Source organism: Sphaerodactylus townsendi, linkage group LG09 (genome assembly GCF_021028975.2).
Source record: "Sphaerodactylus townsendi isolate TG3544 linkage group LG09, MPM_Stown_v2.3, whole genome shotgun sequence".
Lineage (NCBI taxonomy): Eukaryota > Metazoa > Chordata > Lepidosauria > Squamata > Sphaerodactylidae > Sphaerodactylus > Sphaerodactylus townsendi.
In genome coordinates this window covers 46,461,738-46,479,747 of record NC_059433.1, presented here as the reverse complement: position 1 = coordinate 46,479,747, position 18,010 = coordinate 46,461,738, and the positions used below count along the sequence as shown (strand labels likewise).

General features: G+C 41.4%; 1 protein-coding gene across 1 annotated transcript in view; it reads right to left on the bottom strand.

The window, feature by feature from the left end:
* The window catches only part of LAMA3 (laminin subunit alpha 3), a 146,514-nt gene that overhangs the window by 89,490 nt on the left and 39,014 nt on the right, over positions 1 to 18,010 (bottom strand). Inside the window, exons 8-20 of the mRNA XM_048508537.1 lie at positions 17,790 to 17,908; positions 16,969 to 17,059; positions 15,929 to 16,060; positions 13,640 to 13,702; positions 12,183 to 12,323; positions 10,362 to 10,496; positions 7,466 to 7,603; positions 6,503 to 6,549; positions 5,172 to 5,271; positions 3,678 to 3,730; positions 2,997 to 3,102; positions 2,160 to 2,259; positions 1,372 to 1,528 (exon numbers count right to left, since the gene is read on the bottom strand). Of these exons, the coding sequence (XP_048364494.1) occupies positions 1,372 to 1,528; positions 2,160 to 2,259; positions 2,997 to 3,102; positions 3,678 to 3,730; positions 5,172 to 5,271; positions 6,503 to 6,549; positions 7,466 to 7,603; positions 10,362 to 10,496; positions 12,183 to 12,323; positions 13,640 to 13,702; positions 15,929 to 16,060; positions 16,969 to 17,059; positions 17,790 to 17,908 (1,382 nt within the window). The remainder of the gene's footprint in view (positions 1 to 1,371; positions 1,529 to 2,159; positions 2,260 to 2,996; positions 3,103 to 3,677; positions 3,731 to 5,171; positions 5,272 to 6,502; positions 6,550 to 7,465; positions 7,604 to 10,361; positions 10,497 to 12,182; positions 12,324 to 13,639; positions 13,703 to 15,928; positions 16,061 to 16,968; positions 17,060 to 17,789; positions 17,909 to 18,010) is intronic.

Sequence of the window (18,010 nt, the reverse complement as noted above, 5' to 3'; positions counted from 1 at the left end):
TGTGGAAGGCACGTTGCTTTCCTCTGCCATGAGACATAGGGCAGAGACTGGTGAAGTTGCAAATTAATATGATTTTCAAATGTTAGCTGGTATTTTGAGGAGATGATTCTTCCAACAACATGGAACTAATACTGGTATTGCTGGTCACAACATAGAGATTCCAGCGCAGTGATGCACCAGGAACAATTTGAAAATACCCAGTTCATTCCTGATGCTTGCCTGATTCTTCTGCCCGCCACCCCCGCCCCATCCTCACCTGCTGTAGAGAAACAAAATCCCATCTGCTAAACAAATAACAATAAAATCCCACCTGCTAACAAATAACATCACCTCTAAGCATTTGGCAGACAAGAATACAGGAGATTTAGGATTAGCAGTTGGTTGTACCAGAAATCGCCTGTCTTATTCTCTTATGAAGGTCATACAGCATTTGTTTTTATCGTGTTCCTTGATTTTATCTCATTTGGGTTCATATTATGTCATTTATCTCATATTATATACATCAGTCAGTCTCCTTTTTTTCCTCTTCCTCCAAGAACTTTATTTTGGTTTCAATTTCCCACCAGCCAAGTGCAAATTAACCATCAGCCCACATCCAACAAACATTCAGACTTGAGCAGGTTCACTCAGGAATAAACTCTGGGTCTTACTCCCAGGAAAGTGTTCTTAGGATTGTACTGTTACTCATTTTCCTTATCAAATACACAAATATACAGAAACAGGGATGGTAAATATTCAAGATGGAACGCAAAGTAAAACTTCCCTATCTCTGATCTCTTTAACTATGCTATTTAACTTGCATGCCCCCATTCCTAATCTCTTAAGGAAAATAGAAGGGAAAAAAATTAAAGGCAATTTATAATATATAACGGTTTTCCAACAGCTGCTCTATACATGCTGTGGTTGCCACACAAATGCCGGAGATGGACTTTCCAAAGGATGACCAAACATGAAAAGGGATATCCAGCTAGCCCTTGCAGATAAATTTCTCTCATTCTTTCTGTAATGGTCACTTCATTTGTTTGACACATCACACTACCTTTGTGAGCCCATACACATATAGGCCAGAATATTCACTGATAAACAAGTATTTCTAATATAAGCCACCCGGTTGTTGAAACGGTAACAGATAAACCCAGGAGTGAATGGTCCTGTCCCTTCTGAAAAACATTTTCTTCAGCATCCCATCCATGACAACCTACACCTTATAGGAGGATTTACAATACATGGAAGTAACTTCTTTCAAAAAATAAAGGAGGACTACGGAGATTAACAGATGTTGATGTTTTTCTTGTAAAATGGTCTTGGGAAGAGGGACTAAGTTAAACACACACTTGTAAGAAAAACACACTTGTAAGAAAAACCACATACTTGTATGGAGGACATCTGTGCATAACCTCTCCAGCTAAAGCCAGGGAATTCTTGAGGATCATATCCAAACCGGATTCTTCTTCCACTTGGAGTTGTACCATCTTCAATTTCAAACTTCAGGTGGTGCAAGTCAGGAAAATAGTAGTTCTTTTCAGGCCTTTTTAGATACAAAATTATTTTAAACTTTTCTTCTGAATGTTAAAACAGCTGCCAACCTACTATTTCTGGAAGGTCACAGGCAAAGCACAAAGGCAACAGCCCTCACCTCTGCCAGTTCTCAACCGTGTAGCAGGCTGAGGCGCTTGTTGACCCCTCCCTTCATGTATTATTAAGTGCCACAATGGCCACATACACACTTTCAACTTTTAATAAGATATGCGTGGAAGGAACCAGAGTGGTGTGCTATGGGCATCTGTGGGGTGGCCATGTGTCTCTGCACACAATAGTGTCTTTATACATGAAAGTTCCATGTGAGTATCATAACAAATCACCCTTAACATACTGATCGTAAGTATAAATTTTGGTTTTATGTTTTAAATATATTTTATACAATGTGTTTTATCGAGGTTTGTAAGCCACTTCGAGCTCCATAAGGAAGAAAAGCGGCAAATAACAATTTTAAACAAACAAATAAATAAAGATCCTCCTTGAATTTAGGACCCACCATTACAAGACTAATATCTTATACAATTAGCAGCTGATTTGACAGCAGATCTGACAATCATTTACTGAACAACAAGCAAGAAATCTTAAGGAACATGCTGTTCTGGTACACCCACTTCACTTACTCATTGCAGGACTTTCCAACGATGTGCCTTCTGCACTGACAGGCACCTGACTGATCACTGCACACATGACTTTTAGAGCCCCCCACATCACACTGGCATCCTGCAAGGGAAGAAAAAAATAGTGCAGTTCTTTAAAACACTAAAGAATAACATGAAAAAAAACCCCAGACCAGTAGGCTCCTTCTAATGGGAGGGAAAGAAATGGAAGAGTACTTTCTTTAAATTCCTTCAGAGTTACCCAGTAAAAATACAATGTTCAAAGTCTCTTCTAGGGAATGTATATAAAGGGATATGTGCCAGCAAAGCCACAGCAAAAATAAAATGGGAGAAGGAGAGACAATGTAGCAGTGGCTGATGTAGTGAATCTATGTTCCCTTTCATAAAGGTTCATACTGAAATAAATCGTTGCAGAAGGTCCAGCCACACCATGAAGCAATGTGAAGTATGTGTTTCAGGCAACAGATTCCAGAAGAGGTGATGGATGCTTCTGTCTCCAATCTTTAACTATCATTAAAGGAAATGAATGGAAAAGGATATTATTTTGACTTTTTTCTTGAAGTGTGTGTACAATGAAAACTAGCACTGGTCTGCGGCATTGGCATTCCCCCATGAAAGGCTGCCACAACAAAAGCACTTTCCAAAAATTCAAAGCAGCTAATGAGATTTTTTAAAAAAATACAACAATCTAAAAATTACGAAAAAGAGTTAACTCAGTCACATAAATTAAAAACTAAGGTAAAAGTGACTTGACTTCTTGTTTATGTCAAACAGATTTACTTCTCCAAAAGGTGGGATATCTTTTGGAAATCTTTTATCATATAAAAACCTCAGTTGTACCTTGACATCCAAAATAATTCCGGCCCTCAAGGCCATAATAACCATCCTCACAAGTATCACAGGAGTCTCCACAAACATTTGGTTTGCAGTAACAACTGCCATCCACCTGTAAAGAAACAATAGTGAAGTTTTCTTCTTCTCCCTTGCTATATCTCTTAGTTCAAACAATGATAAACTAAAATAGTTTGTATGTATGAAGAAAGGCTCTAAATATAAACTTGGAACTGGCTTGTAGCTACAGGAAGGGCATGTAAACTAGGAAGAAGCCCAACTGTACCCACTTTTGTAGACCTGGTCATATGCCAGCAGCCCAAAGAGAGAAGGTTCTAGGTCATAAATGAGCATAGCCCCCCCCCCCCCATCTGTCACATCTCAAGCCAGCAGCTTTTGGTGTGGAGCCTTGTTTAGAGGATTATCTGAGTCCAACACCAGCTTTCTGAGGATCAGAGTCCACTTGCAGACTATTTCAGCTACATCCTACACATCGCTACCTCAGAATGTCCCACTGAATTCAATGACACTTAATTCTGACCAAACATGAACAGGAAATCAGGTTATTTATTCTATTTTTCAAACAATATGGCAACATGGGGTAAGCTCCCAGCTACCTGTTCACATGGATTATTCAGTTACAATGTAAACAATATGTAAACCTAATTATTTATACATGAAATGTTTTACCTGCTGACATTCTCCAACTCCGCTCAGAGTTCCATCTGCAGCACACTGACACTCTGCAAAGGCAAATAATCCTTTTATATCACTGGGGAGTGTGAAGAGACCTGATGATTTTTCATAAATTATTCCACCACAGTTATTGTGAATGTGTGTGATTTCATCACCGCTCCCTTCAACCTCTCTCATCATATGAGGACCAGGTTACCTGACCTTACAATCCAGAGTCCCCTGAAAAGCAGGATTGGCATGATGGGGTCAAGAAGATCCCACTGAGTTTCTCCCAGTTCAGGCATTAAGTTCTAAAGTGGGGGGGGGGGGGAAGGGAGACTTGAACCCACTCTGTCTGAGGTTCTTAGGGGTACTAAACCTTGTTATTAAACCTTAAGATGTTATTGCCTTTAGCTGGAAGAACAGCTATGCTTCATAATTATTATGTTTTGCCTATAATTTCCCTATAACTCTCCTGCAATCAAAAAGTATTTTGGGAACTTTCTCTGCTGTTTCAGTGCAGTATGCCATTACATAAATTCAATATCAGTTTTTATTATTTTGGCTAGATTGATGGAGGCACATTACTGAAAAGATTATATGAACACTCCATGGGAAAAGACTACTTTAGGATTCATTAGCACAAAACTGGATGAGTGCAGCTTTCAAAGGCATGTCACGGACTGCTGCAAATACTTCCATTTATTTTTCCATTATTTGTTTTTATTTCCATGCTCTACACCTCTGCAAAACTCAAAGCTTCCAATCAACATGGCACCGATCAGTTCACTAAACATCAAACAAATGGCATCTTGAACAAACAACCTATCCTCTGTGTCCTGCTTTAATTACAAATATACCAAATTACTCCAATATATTTAATGTCAAGAAACACTAGAGGGCAGAATTTGGTTAAGCATCTCTTAAGAATTGCTGTTACTAACAGGGATCAGAGTCACTAGAGGGCAGAATTTGGCTAAGCATCTGTTAAGAATTTCTATTACTAAAAGTGGCAGGAATCTTGGATTATTCAAACTGTGAGAAATATAGTTTGATGAAAATATATAGCAAGTCTCTGAAACAGACGAACAGCTAAACCCATGTGCTATTTGAGCAACTACCTCTTCACAACCTATTCATTTGACTTATAGCCAGGCCTTGTTCCCCAAGCCGCTTATATCATTTTTCTGTCCTGCTCACAACAACCCTGTGAAGTAGCCTAGGCTCAGATTATATTACTGGCCCAAGATCACCCAGCAAACGTCCACAGCAGAGAGGGGGTTTAATGATATGTCTTCCAAATCATAGCCTGACACTCCAACCATTACAAAACACTGGCTCTCTAGTCCACTAGAGTCCAGTGGCACCTTAAAGACCTCTTCACAAGATACTCTAATGGCCAAACAAAAAATAATGGCCTACTATAAAAACCTGGATCAAGCTGAAAACATCAGCAAAGAAAGCACAGGCGATGTGTTCATAACATGAGGTGTGTCAGTGTAGCCTTACCTACACATCCATCAGGGTTTTCTCTAGCCAGATTCCAGTATAATGGTTTGCAGATGCTACAAGTTGGACCTTCTACATTTTGCAGACACTGACAGTAGCCCTAAAAGTCAATGGGAATAACATGTTTGTCATTAAAGAAGGCAAAGGGCTTTTATAAATCAATAACATATGTCAACATAATTTTCATAATACAAAAAGATGACATAGCAAGTTGCTCAAGTGCAATCCCAGCAGGGGGGGGCGAGCGGGGACTTAGATGAGCAGTGGCTGGGCACAGCACAGCCCTGCCACCTCCAAAGAGGTTTGAAGTGCTGCACGCAGCAAGAAAACATGGAATATTCCCCGAGGACAATCAAAAGCCCCTATGCGACCCAATGGGCTGCGTCACACTTTTGATGGCATAAGTCCATGCCAGCAAAAGAGGGGATTCCTGGACTAAAGAGGTTCAGGAACCAGACTAAAGCTGGCTCTGGCTCCAGCCCTGCGAAGGCTCCCATCAGCACCAGCACCATCTCCTGCACTGGGGGACTGCTGGTGCCACAGCAGTGTTTATGCTCAGCTGTTGCATAGCCATGTGGCGCATGAGCACCATTGTAAGTGCCCAGCTGCTGGGATAGATGCCACTTATGCCGTACTGAGCAGCATTTATGCTGGCGGTAGGATCATGCCGCATCCAGAGTCCTTTCAGGCACACATATCCTCCCCCCAGCCCCCCGACTCAGGATTGCACTGATAGTGTGTCTGCTGAAAATGTGAGCCTTAAACTCAAGTTCAGATCTCAAGTTCATAAAATGGCTGGTTTCCACAGAGGCCTGAGATCTGGGCATAATTGGCTTGAGCGAATCAGATGAGCTGAAGGAACAGGGGGATGTTGGCGAAGTGTCTTTCAGACAAATTTGTCTTACAGCTATGATATTAGAATAGTACGGAAGAATATTTATTGCTAAGTTTCTGACTTACATACATACACATCCTTCAAATCTCACGTTGGGAGATATTTAGAGGCAGATTCTCCACTATGGCCAGATTACTGCTAAGATGTCTTCTATTTACTGGCAGGTTCCCTGTGGTGCCCACTTGCCTCATTCCTCACAAAGTGGCAAGGGAAAAGGATTAAACCCTCACCCTCTGTAAATTACTGTAATGGGAATATGTATTTGGACATATCCTGCTATCTAATATTCAGAATATCTATTTGAAAAGCAAGTGTTAACAAAGTGCCAGCAATCCAATTCTTTCTCTTCCTAGTAACCTTCACTCTATCGGCACAAACCCAAGGAAGTCAACACAAACTCTGTCTATGCAAACCAGTCATACAGTGTTATACTTACAGAATATGAATCAAGAGTTCCAGCAGGGTCACATTCACTGCTGACACCTTTTCAATGAAAACAAAACAATATGTCCTTATTTGAGAGTACAGTTATTTATTTTCAACTATTTCTAAATATACAAAATTTTTCCAAGCCTATTAGGTTTGAGGGACAGGTGGTAATAATCATTAGGCTTGTGGAACAGGTGGTAATAATTATTAGATTATTATTAATCATGTAAATTATTAGATTATTATTAATCATGCAAATAAGCTTTCTTGTGTTTAGAGTATCTCACAGTGGCTCTATGATCAATGTTATTTCCATTTCATAAATATGGAACTGAGGATGAGAAAGTGACTTGTCCAGTTAATTGGGAGAGTATGACCTTGTTCACTGGATCATTCTGGTTCTGAATGACTTGATCAATGCTCGTGAATAAATTCCATGACCACAGATGGGTACACAGAGAGATATGCACCTACATCTCTTATCAATGCCATGAGATTTATTTCTGAGTGGGTCTGTTAGGATTACTCCCAAAATCTCGTATAGTCATACAAGTCCACATTATTTGTCAACTTCGGCTGTTTTGCATGCCGAAATTGCCCCTCTGAATGCCCCGATGGAATCGGGAGTTTTGCACAACCCCTGGTGCTACAGCGTGGCTGCCACGTTTCTGCCCTGGAGCCTCCCTGTGGCAATGGCTTTCCTCTGCGTGAAAGAGACTACAGAAGACCTCGCGGTGCTTAAGTGGTGCTTTTGGAAAAGCTCCAGGCTTGTGGGAAACCATTTGGGGCTTCCCTTGCCAGCACTGATTTGAGCGGAGGACAGAGCCGGGCAGCAGGGGGGGACTACAAGCAGGGTGAGAAGCCCCACAGTGGGTACCCTCCCTGGCTAAGCCACAGAGCATTTAGAAAGTGCAAAAACAGCTTTCCTCTACAATGCTGTCATAAAAAGTAATTCCCTTGTGACTATTACCTAGACAATGAGGAAAGTAGTGGGTGGCTGAAAGACATCTGTTGCACTGTTGACCCGTAATTCCTGGTCGACATTCACACTGCCCGGTTGCTGAATTGCATGTGTCATGGTAGGAGCCACTGGCTGAACACTGACAAGCTGTAGAAAGATGTCAAATGTAAAATACATGTTTGCATTAACATGATGGATGTTATTTACTGAATGCTTCTCCAGCAAAACTGTACTTGAAATGAACGAAGGCTCATGGGACTACTGATTTTTAAAGGGTTAAGGGTAGTTTCCAGCAACAATAGCTTCTTTCTGCATTTATGCGACTGCTATATGCATCTCCTTTAGGATAAATTAAGATCACAAATTGCTGTATAAGCAATCTCTCCAAGGACTTAAAATCAGGGTTGAATAGCTCTCACTAATAAAAGACAGCCCTGTGCAAAGTGCTGCCATTCAATAGTTTGGGGCTTTGGTGGAAAAAGCAGTTCAAACAAAGATGACCTTTTGCAAGTTGGACGCATTTAAATCAATTCAGCTTCAAATGACAATTTGCTCAAAGTGTTCAGCTTCAGCCAATCTCAAGTTTCAATGGCAAAGTTCAGACTCCTCCGTTTTTTGAAAGTAATATTTTGTAATGACCTTCAAGTTGCAGAAACTCTCATTCTGCTCTTAGTGATTTTTTCACACTGGAAAAATGACATTTTGAAGGTAAATCAGGGGTTTTATTTTGACACTGACTTGATTGTTTGCTACAGTTAACTGGAGGTGAGTGGTCACATGGAATGCAGAATGTATGAAAAGAACATTTTCCTCCATTAGCTGCTGCCATACCAAACAAGGCAGCATGGTGTAATGGTTGGAATGTCAGATCAGCATGGTAAAGACTGGAATTCAAATTCACACTCAGCCATGAAACAGCCATGAAGCCTCACCTATCTCGAAGGGTTGTAAAGATAAAATAGAACTAGGGGGCTGTAGTTGGTTGTCTTCTTGATATACAGTGGTTGGTTGTCTTCTTGACATACAAAAGGTTCTGAATTCAATTCCTGGCATCTCTGTTAAAATGATCTGGTAGTAGGTGATGAAAAGGCCTTTACCAAAGGCCCTGGGGGAACACTGTTAGACAGTGCTGACCATGAAGAACCAATTTAACATAAGGTATCTTAAGTTGTTCATTACCTATTCTGAACTCTATGTAGAAAGGATAGAATGTGATGGGTAGCCAAAATTGCTGCAACTGTACAGCTGCTGTCTCCATGACATGAAAATCTGCCTCCCACCCTGTGGGATCTTCAGTGTTGATTTTAAGCTGCTACAGAACAAACCATACCAGGCCACAAAGATGAATCATCCATCCAAACCGACATATGAAGCCACCACATTTTGTCATCACTGTTGTCCCACACAATAGCCGCCATCACTGTTGTCCCACACAATAGTTCTTTAAAGGTTTAGGACCTTCCCTTTAACTACTAGAGAGTATGAGGATTAAAACCTGGGACTTCATCACGATGCTGTGGTCCTTCTCTTATCAACTGCCTATAATCCAAATCTCATAACATTTACAGTGACAACTTCTTAATACATGTTATTGCAGGGAACAGTGTGTAATTGTCGTGTGCCCAGGGCGGGGTCCCCACCGGGACCCCGGTTGCCAACCCGCCTTCCCCTACCCGGCTGCTGGTACTACCGGCCTCACTCCCGTTCTCCGGGGAGCGGACTAAGTGGGTCAGCCACTTTAGCCACAGGTTGGCCCAGCTGCCCACCACCACCCTAGCGCCCACAACACGTTGGGAAGGGAGAGTAGGGAAGCCTCCCTCTCAGCCCCTGGGCTAGTAGTGTTGCCCTTCCTCCCAACACGTGTCCCCTCTGTCTCAGTCCCACTCCACTCCCGCAGCAGGGCCGTCTCCTCTTTTGTCCTCCTTTCCCCTCGCCTCAAACACTCCCTCCGTTGGTCTCTTCCCTCTCTCTCCCGGTCTTTCTCCCTCTTTGGCTTTACTCCCCAGTTCTCCCACACGCTCTCCCTCCTTCCCGCCTCCTCATCCTTCCTCCTCCCTTCTCCTCCTGTCGTCAGCCCCACAGGGCTCAGCTGTCCAGCCTCTACTGATTCGCCGCTCTGCCAGCTGGCGCGGCGACGGGGCTTCCCGGGGTCTTGTCCCTCTGCCGCGGGAACGAGGCGCCGCCCGCCGCCGCCGGATCTGCCGCCCAGCGCGGCTCCTGGGGGACAAGTGGAGCGCCGGGCAAGCCCATCTCCGCCCACCCGACCGGCCTTCTCTCCGGCGCTTCGCGCTGCCGGGGCCCCGCCCGCAGGCCGCGGGTCGGGGCGCGAGTCCGGGGAGGGGGTGGAGGTGGGGGGGGGGGTCACCCCCGCACCCGGACAGTAATGTAAAAGCAAGATCATACACATTGCAAACAGCATGCAGAAACATGGTAATTACTACAGGGAGGCAACTATTGTGTAAAAATTCGGTTCTGCATCAATCCATCCCCAGTGTTGCACCTTCCCAGAAGAAAACAGATTGGATGGACTGCCTGGCAATAAAGCAGGGAATTTGTAACAATTTCATCTAGCAAGTAAAACAGTTTTATTTCCATGCTTGATTTAACTTGATTTAAATCAAGGCACTGTCTGCATAACAAGACCATTTGTTACATTTTTTACCATCCTTCCTCCAATGAGCTCAAAGTAGTATTTATGGTTCTCTGCCACCTGTTTTTACCAGCCTTCTGAGATAGCTTAGAATATGACAGTGTGACTGGCCCAAGAACACTCAATAAGCTTCATGGCTGAATAAGTATGGAAACCCAGGTCTCCAACAGGCCTAGAATGACCTTCTCTAACCCCTATACCACTCGGACACTATATCACTTCCAGGTAGAAAAAGAAAATGGGTTGTTCACTTACGCAAGCAACTGGGATAGCTGTAATAACCAGGAGCACATTGATTGCACTGTGGCCCAGCATAGTTTCTATGGCAAAAACAATGACCTTGAGGGCCACATGTATTGTCAACAGATCCAACTGCATCGCAATTACACCCTACATGGAAAATCAAAACAAATGATTACATTTATAGTTATTTGCTAGAAATTGTCTTTAAAACACAATTTTCTACACACTTTAGGGTCTAAAGCAAAACTCAAGAAAATCAATTTAAATTCTAATTCTAGTGGGATAGGCAAGGAAAGCCACCTTCAATTGAATAAATTATTAATGCTCTTCTTGAAATGTTTATGAATATAAAGACCTAATTCATCTATTTAAAAGCTGTCCAATAGCAGGGATTTGAAAGGTAACCAGCACATTACAACTAAATGAGAATCTTTGACCTTTTAAAATTTCTACAGAGGATCAAACACAAGTGTGATAAGCAGGGCTTGAGGAGGAGACAGGGAGACAGACCAAGGGGCGCTCACCTCACAATACCTGAACTCCTGCTGTGTGATTAATTAGTATAATCTCCTATTGTAAATGTAGCCAAAAGTAAGACTCATCTGCTGACCGGTGCTTCATACTGGGATCACATCACCCCAATTCTGAAGAGTCTGCACTGGCTTTTGATGCACTATCAGGCTCAGTTCAAAATGCTAGTATTGACCTACAAAGCTATAAATTACCTTGGTCCTGAGGCGATGCACCCACCCATATATTCCTGCCTGGGCACTGAGGTTGGAGTAGCTGTCCCACCCCCTTCGGAGGTGAGGGGGAAAGCCTGGAGACCTTATCCACAGTGGTCCCTGTGCTGTGGAATGCCCTCCCACTAGAGGCCCGTAACTATTGTAAAGGGTGGGGAATAAACTGAAATAATAATAGTATAATAATAAGCTAGCACATAGCAAATTTTCTCTGGGATTGAATTGTCACAATATACTCAGGAAAGGGCAGTTCACATTGGTTGGGTTACATTTTGATTATCAAAAACTGACAGGAAATCTAAACACAGAGAAAAGATTGCAGAAAAACAAAAGGCATACAAAATGGGGACAGTCCTGTGAAGGCTATTAAAATGGAATTGAAAGCTTAAAATAAAGGAGTAGCCCAAATAATATCAATATAAATAACAACTGAGTTCATAGGCAGCCATTATAACACCCCTAAAGGAGTTGGCTATTACCTGTTCCAGTTAAAACAGTTTTCATTCTGCATGCTAGGAACGTACCAGTGTGAAGCATACAATGGAAAATTAATACACCATTTTGAATGTATCCACTTCTCCATGCAACAGAAACAGAAAGTTTTCAGCTAGCATTCTACCTTCTTTCTGCTAATATAGGGGCAGTGGCATCATCATAAGGAAGGAAGCAAGCAATAAACACTACAAGATACACTACACTATAGTGGAATCTCTGAAACATTTCCAGTGATCAGAAAACTCAGTCCCAAGAACAGTATTACTGACTGGGAAAGAGTTTGGGATGTTAGGCTGCAATAATCTACTTTTTCCACAGGTGCAAAAAGATGATTGGGGGAAGTGAATAAGTCAAAAAGACAAGATACTTATTTAATGTAGAGTGATATGCGGCGTGAGAAAACTGTACCACAAATCTTAACAGTTTGTAAAACCTAATTCTCAATATATTTTCATGGCATATTCCAATTCATGCAGAAGGATTCAGTCAGGATTCTACTTCTCTAGCACTTGCTAACAAAACAAACCTTATTGTTAAGGGATGTTCCACAAACTCTCCAGGATTGTGGATGTATCAAAATGGAAAGATCGCTTACTCTGACAGAAAGGGTAATGGAAATACCCTGATGCACAGCTATCACAGGCAATCCCCTGAAACCCAACTCGGCATCTGCATTGTCCTGTTCTTCTGTCACAATCACTGCTGCTTAACGCACCTGAGCCATAACATCGACAACCTGGAAAGTACAAATTTAAAGTGTGTTATCTTGAGTTTTACAGTACTCTGGATTTTAAAATGCTGGATGACATTTGTACTGCATTTGACGTTGGCGTCTAAAAGGAGAGCTTGAACAGACAATGGCCCCTTCTACACAGAAAATGTATAACAGGTTGCAGTCAGGATACAGTAATTCATTTACCACGCAGACAGAGATAGGAGTCCCAGGAAACAATTCGGGTTGCTGTCGCGTCTCTTTTTTAAAATTTACTTCCCACCAATGCAACATGCACAAATGAACCCCCACATGGTCTCATGGTACAACTATCTGAACCTGCGTAGCTATGTAGATGTGAGTCGCAAAAATTTTAAAAAGGAAAACGGAAGCAAATAAAGCGCCTCCTGCCTGGCCGTTCACTTGCAAGCAGCTACAACCCAGGATTTTAAAAAAGACCCTCAAAAAAATGCTCGGGCGGCACGGCTGCGAAGCAGCTGCGCCCCCTGTGCGAACGACTCCCTGGGGACGGTGTTTTTGCCATCCCCAGGGCGCCGTATATGGCCTGTGCAGAAAGGGCCAAAGCTTAGCCTTCTCTGCATATGTGAACATGTATATAACGATGTCTATTTTTGAAATTTCTTTCATTTTTAAATTAGTATTTTTAGAAGACCTTTAAAACAAACCTGAACAGTCCAATGTGTTATTCTGACCATTCTTGGTAACTAAGAAAAACTGAAACTCAAGAAGTCCAGTCAAAGGCAAATTAACATCATTAAATGTGACAATCTGCAGCTTCTGCATGTTTATTCAGACACAAGTCCTACAGAATTCAATTGAACTTACTTTCCTGCCCCTCCCCCAGCTTCTTCCTTAACCTCAAGAACACCCAATGGGAAGTTACTGGATCAAATAACTTCCCACAGGCTCAGGAAAAAGCTAGGGAGAAAGACTGGGTGCTAGAAGGAGCCCCCTCTCCCTTGTTGTTAGAAAATCAGCATCTCAAGCTTTTAAAACAACTGCTGAAACATGACTCTGATCAAACTGGAGAACCTAAAAACAACTAGTAAACCTACGTACAGTGTAGTTTAGCCTTTGATGTTGAAACAAATAACAAAGTGCTTGGTCAAATATTAAAGCAGACTAATGGGATTCTAGTCAAAGGAGGCGAAGGATCCACATGTTCCTACATAAAAAGGTTACATCCCCACACAAGCCCAGAAAGTTAACCAACTGCAGAAAGAAAATCCTAGCAACTAATGTAGAAATGCATGTTCAAAAAATGAAGTTTTCTGACTACAAGTGCAATAAACTACAAACAACAAAATAGAAAAACTTGCCAAGTATGTGACCTGATGAAGGATCTCCAGGGCTTGGAGTAGCAACAGGATAATCAGAAGTCCCTTTTAAGTGGAAAAAAATCAAACTCATTAAGAAAATCATTAAAGATTGCATTATAGATCAAACTCTTAATCTCATATATTAATGTAAGCAAAGACCTCAATTGTGGTGGAGTGTTGGAGGGGAGGAAAGTCAAAAACCTGTAATCTTCATTTTCCTTTTACCTTCCATTATATTCTGGCAGCCCCCCTTGTCCCCCAATCTTTTTATTTTCTTTTATCCCCTTACTCTAAGCCTTGAAGTTATGGATAAGGTCACTCCTCAACAACCTCTTCCCCATGCTCTGGTTTCCCATAAAGCTGGGTGACCTGAAAGGCTGGGAAATGTTGAGAATGGTGCCCATGGAGATCTCATAATGAATCTGACAGATCACGGCAATACCTATGAAGCAGCAATGATGGAGGCTAGTAATTTTACTTCTCTGCTGCTATTGCCTCAGCTAGTTCACAATCATCTCAATTGTTTACTGACTCCTAAAATTGAGCCTTCACTGTATCAGAACCAGACAATTAGTTGTGGGACTTAAAGATCAAGAATATGTTCTGACAGATGGTGACTATAACATAGATCCACTGGAAGAACCCGCTTGTCCTATTTATGCACCACTCTGATCCAGTTTCCATAGTGGATATTGACAAGGTTCTGGAATCTATAAAAACCACTACTTATACCCAGGATCCTCGCCCATCCTAGCTTCGCAAATCATGTAAAGACCATGTTGGCAAATCCTTAGTATCTATTATAAATCAATCACTTCCTCAACCACTCAAAGCTACTAAAAGCTGGGAAGTGTTATTCCACTCCCAAATAACTGATTTCAGTCTAGGGGGTATCATCCCAGTCCCAGAGTAGTTTATCTGAGCCCAGGAACTGTCATTCCTCTCTGGGGCCTGTTATTCCAATTTCAGAGCACTGATTCAAATGCCATAGGCCATCACTCCACTCTGGGAGCTGCCATTCCAGGTCTAGTACACTTATGCTAAGCCCAGGGACTATCATTCCACTCTGGGGATTTTCCTTCTAGACCCAGAGAAGTCTAGACCCACAGCAGACTATCTGCATCCAGGGATGGTAATTATTCTCTGAAAGCTGTCCTTCCAGGTCCTTCCAGGCCTAAGGCAGGCTTCTCCAAATCTGTTCTGCATTTTCATTGCAGCTTTTGTGTACTGTAATATATTTTAAGGAAGCTCATGAAAATCAAGTGACATTCTTAGCTCCCATTATATCCAACAGGCATCAAGCTTCTCCCATCGTTACCAGTAGGTATTCCTGTCCTTCATTTTAGTACGTTCCCCATAATGGCAGAACATCAGAAAGGAATAGGGCGTGGGGATGCAAAGAAGCCACTTTTACTTGGTGTAGTGAAACCAGCAGGCCATCAGAAGGAAGAATGACAAATGCAAAGTTTTCAGTGGAAAGATTAAAAAAAAAAGTATTGTCAGCCAGTCCCTGTTAAGAGTAGGAAAATGCACCCGGGGGGGGGGGGGGGGGCTGTAGTTAAATGCCATGGTTGGACAGAGCTCTCATACTTGGCTCTTTTTGACTGCCATTTTAGGAATCATTGGAGAGAACTTAGTCTGTACCAAGAGGCATCCACCTCAGGGATCTGTAAAATTGATCCTCTCCACTAAACACACTTGAAACTTGTAAGGAGGTAATCTTTAGATTATAGTGAGGACTGTGTTGTGTGCACATCTGGTGGTATCAACTTTTTAAACAATTGCCCTATAACCTCAAATACATTCCTCATTAAAAATAATGGTCCCAAACTCTGAAATACAAAGATTTGAGTCCCAAACTGGGAATCCCCTACTCAGAAATAAGCAATCGCCATAAAAATCTCCCCCCCCCCCCCCCCCCCGTTACAGCCTGAATCTGAAGTAATAACAAAATCATTCTTGGCGCACACCCCTAGGAAGCAAAGCTACACTTTCATTCAGAGAACCTTTAAAAATAGAACTTTTGGAAGTTTGTTCCCCCGTCAATTCAACCCATCAGAGCAAAATAACCAGTTAGTAATCGTGACATCCAATTTTACCTCAGATTTCAGTAATGAGTGTTGCTTTTACTTACACTGGATGGCAAAATTCAGAATATTTACCTACTTGTCTTATTTGAGGTAATAACACTATTTACTAATAGTTTTGTGGATCATAATGAGAATGAATTGATGAAGATGCACATTTAATAAAACAAAGGATGCAAAGTAAAGAAACGCTGCTACTCACAGTCACAGAAAGGAAAACCATGGTATCCTTCAGCACACCGGTCGCAGTGTCTGCCCTGATAATTTGGTTTACAATAACAGAGACCTGATCCTTCCTCACAGCCATTAGAATGTTCTGGATTACAGCTGCAAGCTAAATAAAATAACAACAAATTCTTTCCTTGGCACAAATTATTTAGTTCCTGAAAATTTGTATTCTAACCACAACAATTTCCAATACACATGCGATTGCTTTATTGTTTAGACAAATCTGTAATTTAGAAGTGGAATATTGTTTCACATCTTTACAGTGTTGTGTGAGTTAACCATGCTAAAATATAATCTTCCTTCTAACAGTAGCGGACTAGTAACAATCTGCCAGAGGTTTTCTTACATGACTGACATCTCTACCTTTTTGGCTCATGGCTGGCTGCTACCTTCTTTTAAAGCTGATTTTGTTTGCCAACTTGGGAGTCAAACTTAAATGTAATGAGGAGATCCATTATCTGATCTCTTAACAAGTTTCTAATGCTAAAAAGCAGCTGCAAGAGAACTATTTCTGATCAGAGCTCTGGCTCAAGAGGAGAGGGTGATGTTTGCCAACTCTCCTTATGTACCTCACCATTACTGAAGGTCCCTCTGAGGAATGGCTTTTCAGAAGGTGCAAGGACTGCCACAATAAAGAGAAGGTACCCCAGATCCATTCTGCTTATTCTATTCTGTTCTCCATTCCTTGGATCTGATGCTCTGGTGCCTGTGCACAGGGACATGATGGTGGATGAACTTTTTGCCAGCATAGTACAAAACCAATAAAAACAGCTATTTGTGTCAGCTATCTGCTTGCTAAGCAGATATATGAAGCCAGGGAGCAGCAACCTCATAATTTCTGCAGTCTGCTACCTTGAATCAAAGACACCAACAATGACCTCCTAAGCAGAGTTACACCATAGACGATAAATATACTAACTACACAGAATAACAAATATTGAAATTAACTTCAGATTTCCCCCTTGACATAAAGAAAAACAATCAAATTAAAAAGTTGAAAAGAATGTAACTTACGTATACATCCATTTGGTGCTGTCACTGGAACACCATGGGGACGATAATAGCCTTTCGAACATCTCTCACAGTTTACACCAGCTGTGTTGTGCTAGGCAGATTAAAGTGAGAGAAACATGTAACTAAAGAAATACAATTATAAGAGCAGCCAGGTAGAAAATGAATACAGCCCTTTTAAAAATGTATAAATATTGCAAAGCAAATATGGCAGATGAGCAGCACATTGTTTTGCTCCTACAGCAAAACTGTCATCTTGAACTACATTATATTATTGCCATAAAACATATAAAATGATTAATGTATAGTGAAATGCTTAAATCAGCGTGAGATAAATTCCTGGCTTCTGTCCCTGGACTCTTTCCCTGTAATAATAAATGATTTACATTGGGACAGAGTGCCAGCAACAAACACGATATAGTCTTATTGATAAAATCAATAAAATATTATATAAATATTTATATTATTATATAAATACTTATTTTGTTAAAAGATTCATTCCTGGCTTCCTTACATTTAATACACACAACACAAGAACAATTCATCTGTCTCTCCTGTTGGGAAAACCTATAATTAGATTTCATGACTAAGCAGTTTCACCCAACCAAATTTCCACAAGATCAAATTACGAACAATCATCATCAGGATGTTCCCCCTTTTGCATTATTGGACTAACATTAGGGCAAAATAACGCAAGCCAGGCTGATTGTGTGCTTTTTTCCAATTTTGCCTAGTTAGTATTTATGCGGGTGAAACTAAAGGCCATGGTACATTGTGTCTGCAGTTATTTATATATAGACTGTAAGAACAAAAGTGTATTTTACCTGGCAATCGATGCAAACCCCTCCACCTTGATACTGTCCAGAGAGATTTATGCTCTCCTTACGTTGCTCAACCTCAGGACTATAATAGCAATCACTCGCATGCCCATGGCAGTTGCAGGCTGGGAGAAATTGTGTGTTAGATTTCATTTTAACAATGGCGTAAGCGAGCAACAGAATACAGAAGAACAAAGCTACTCAAATTCCTGAATAAGCAATACAGT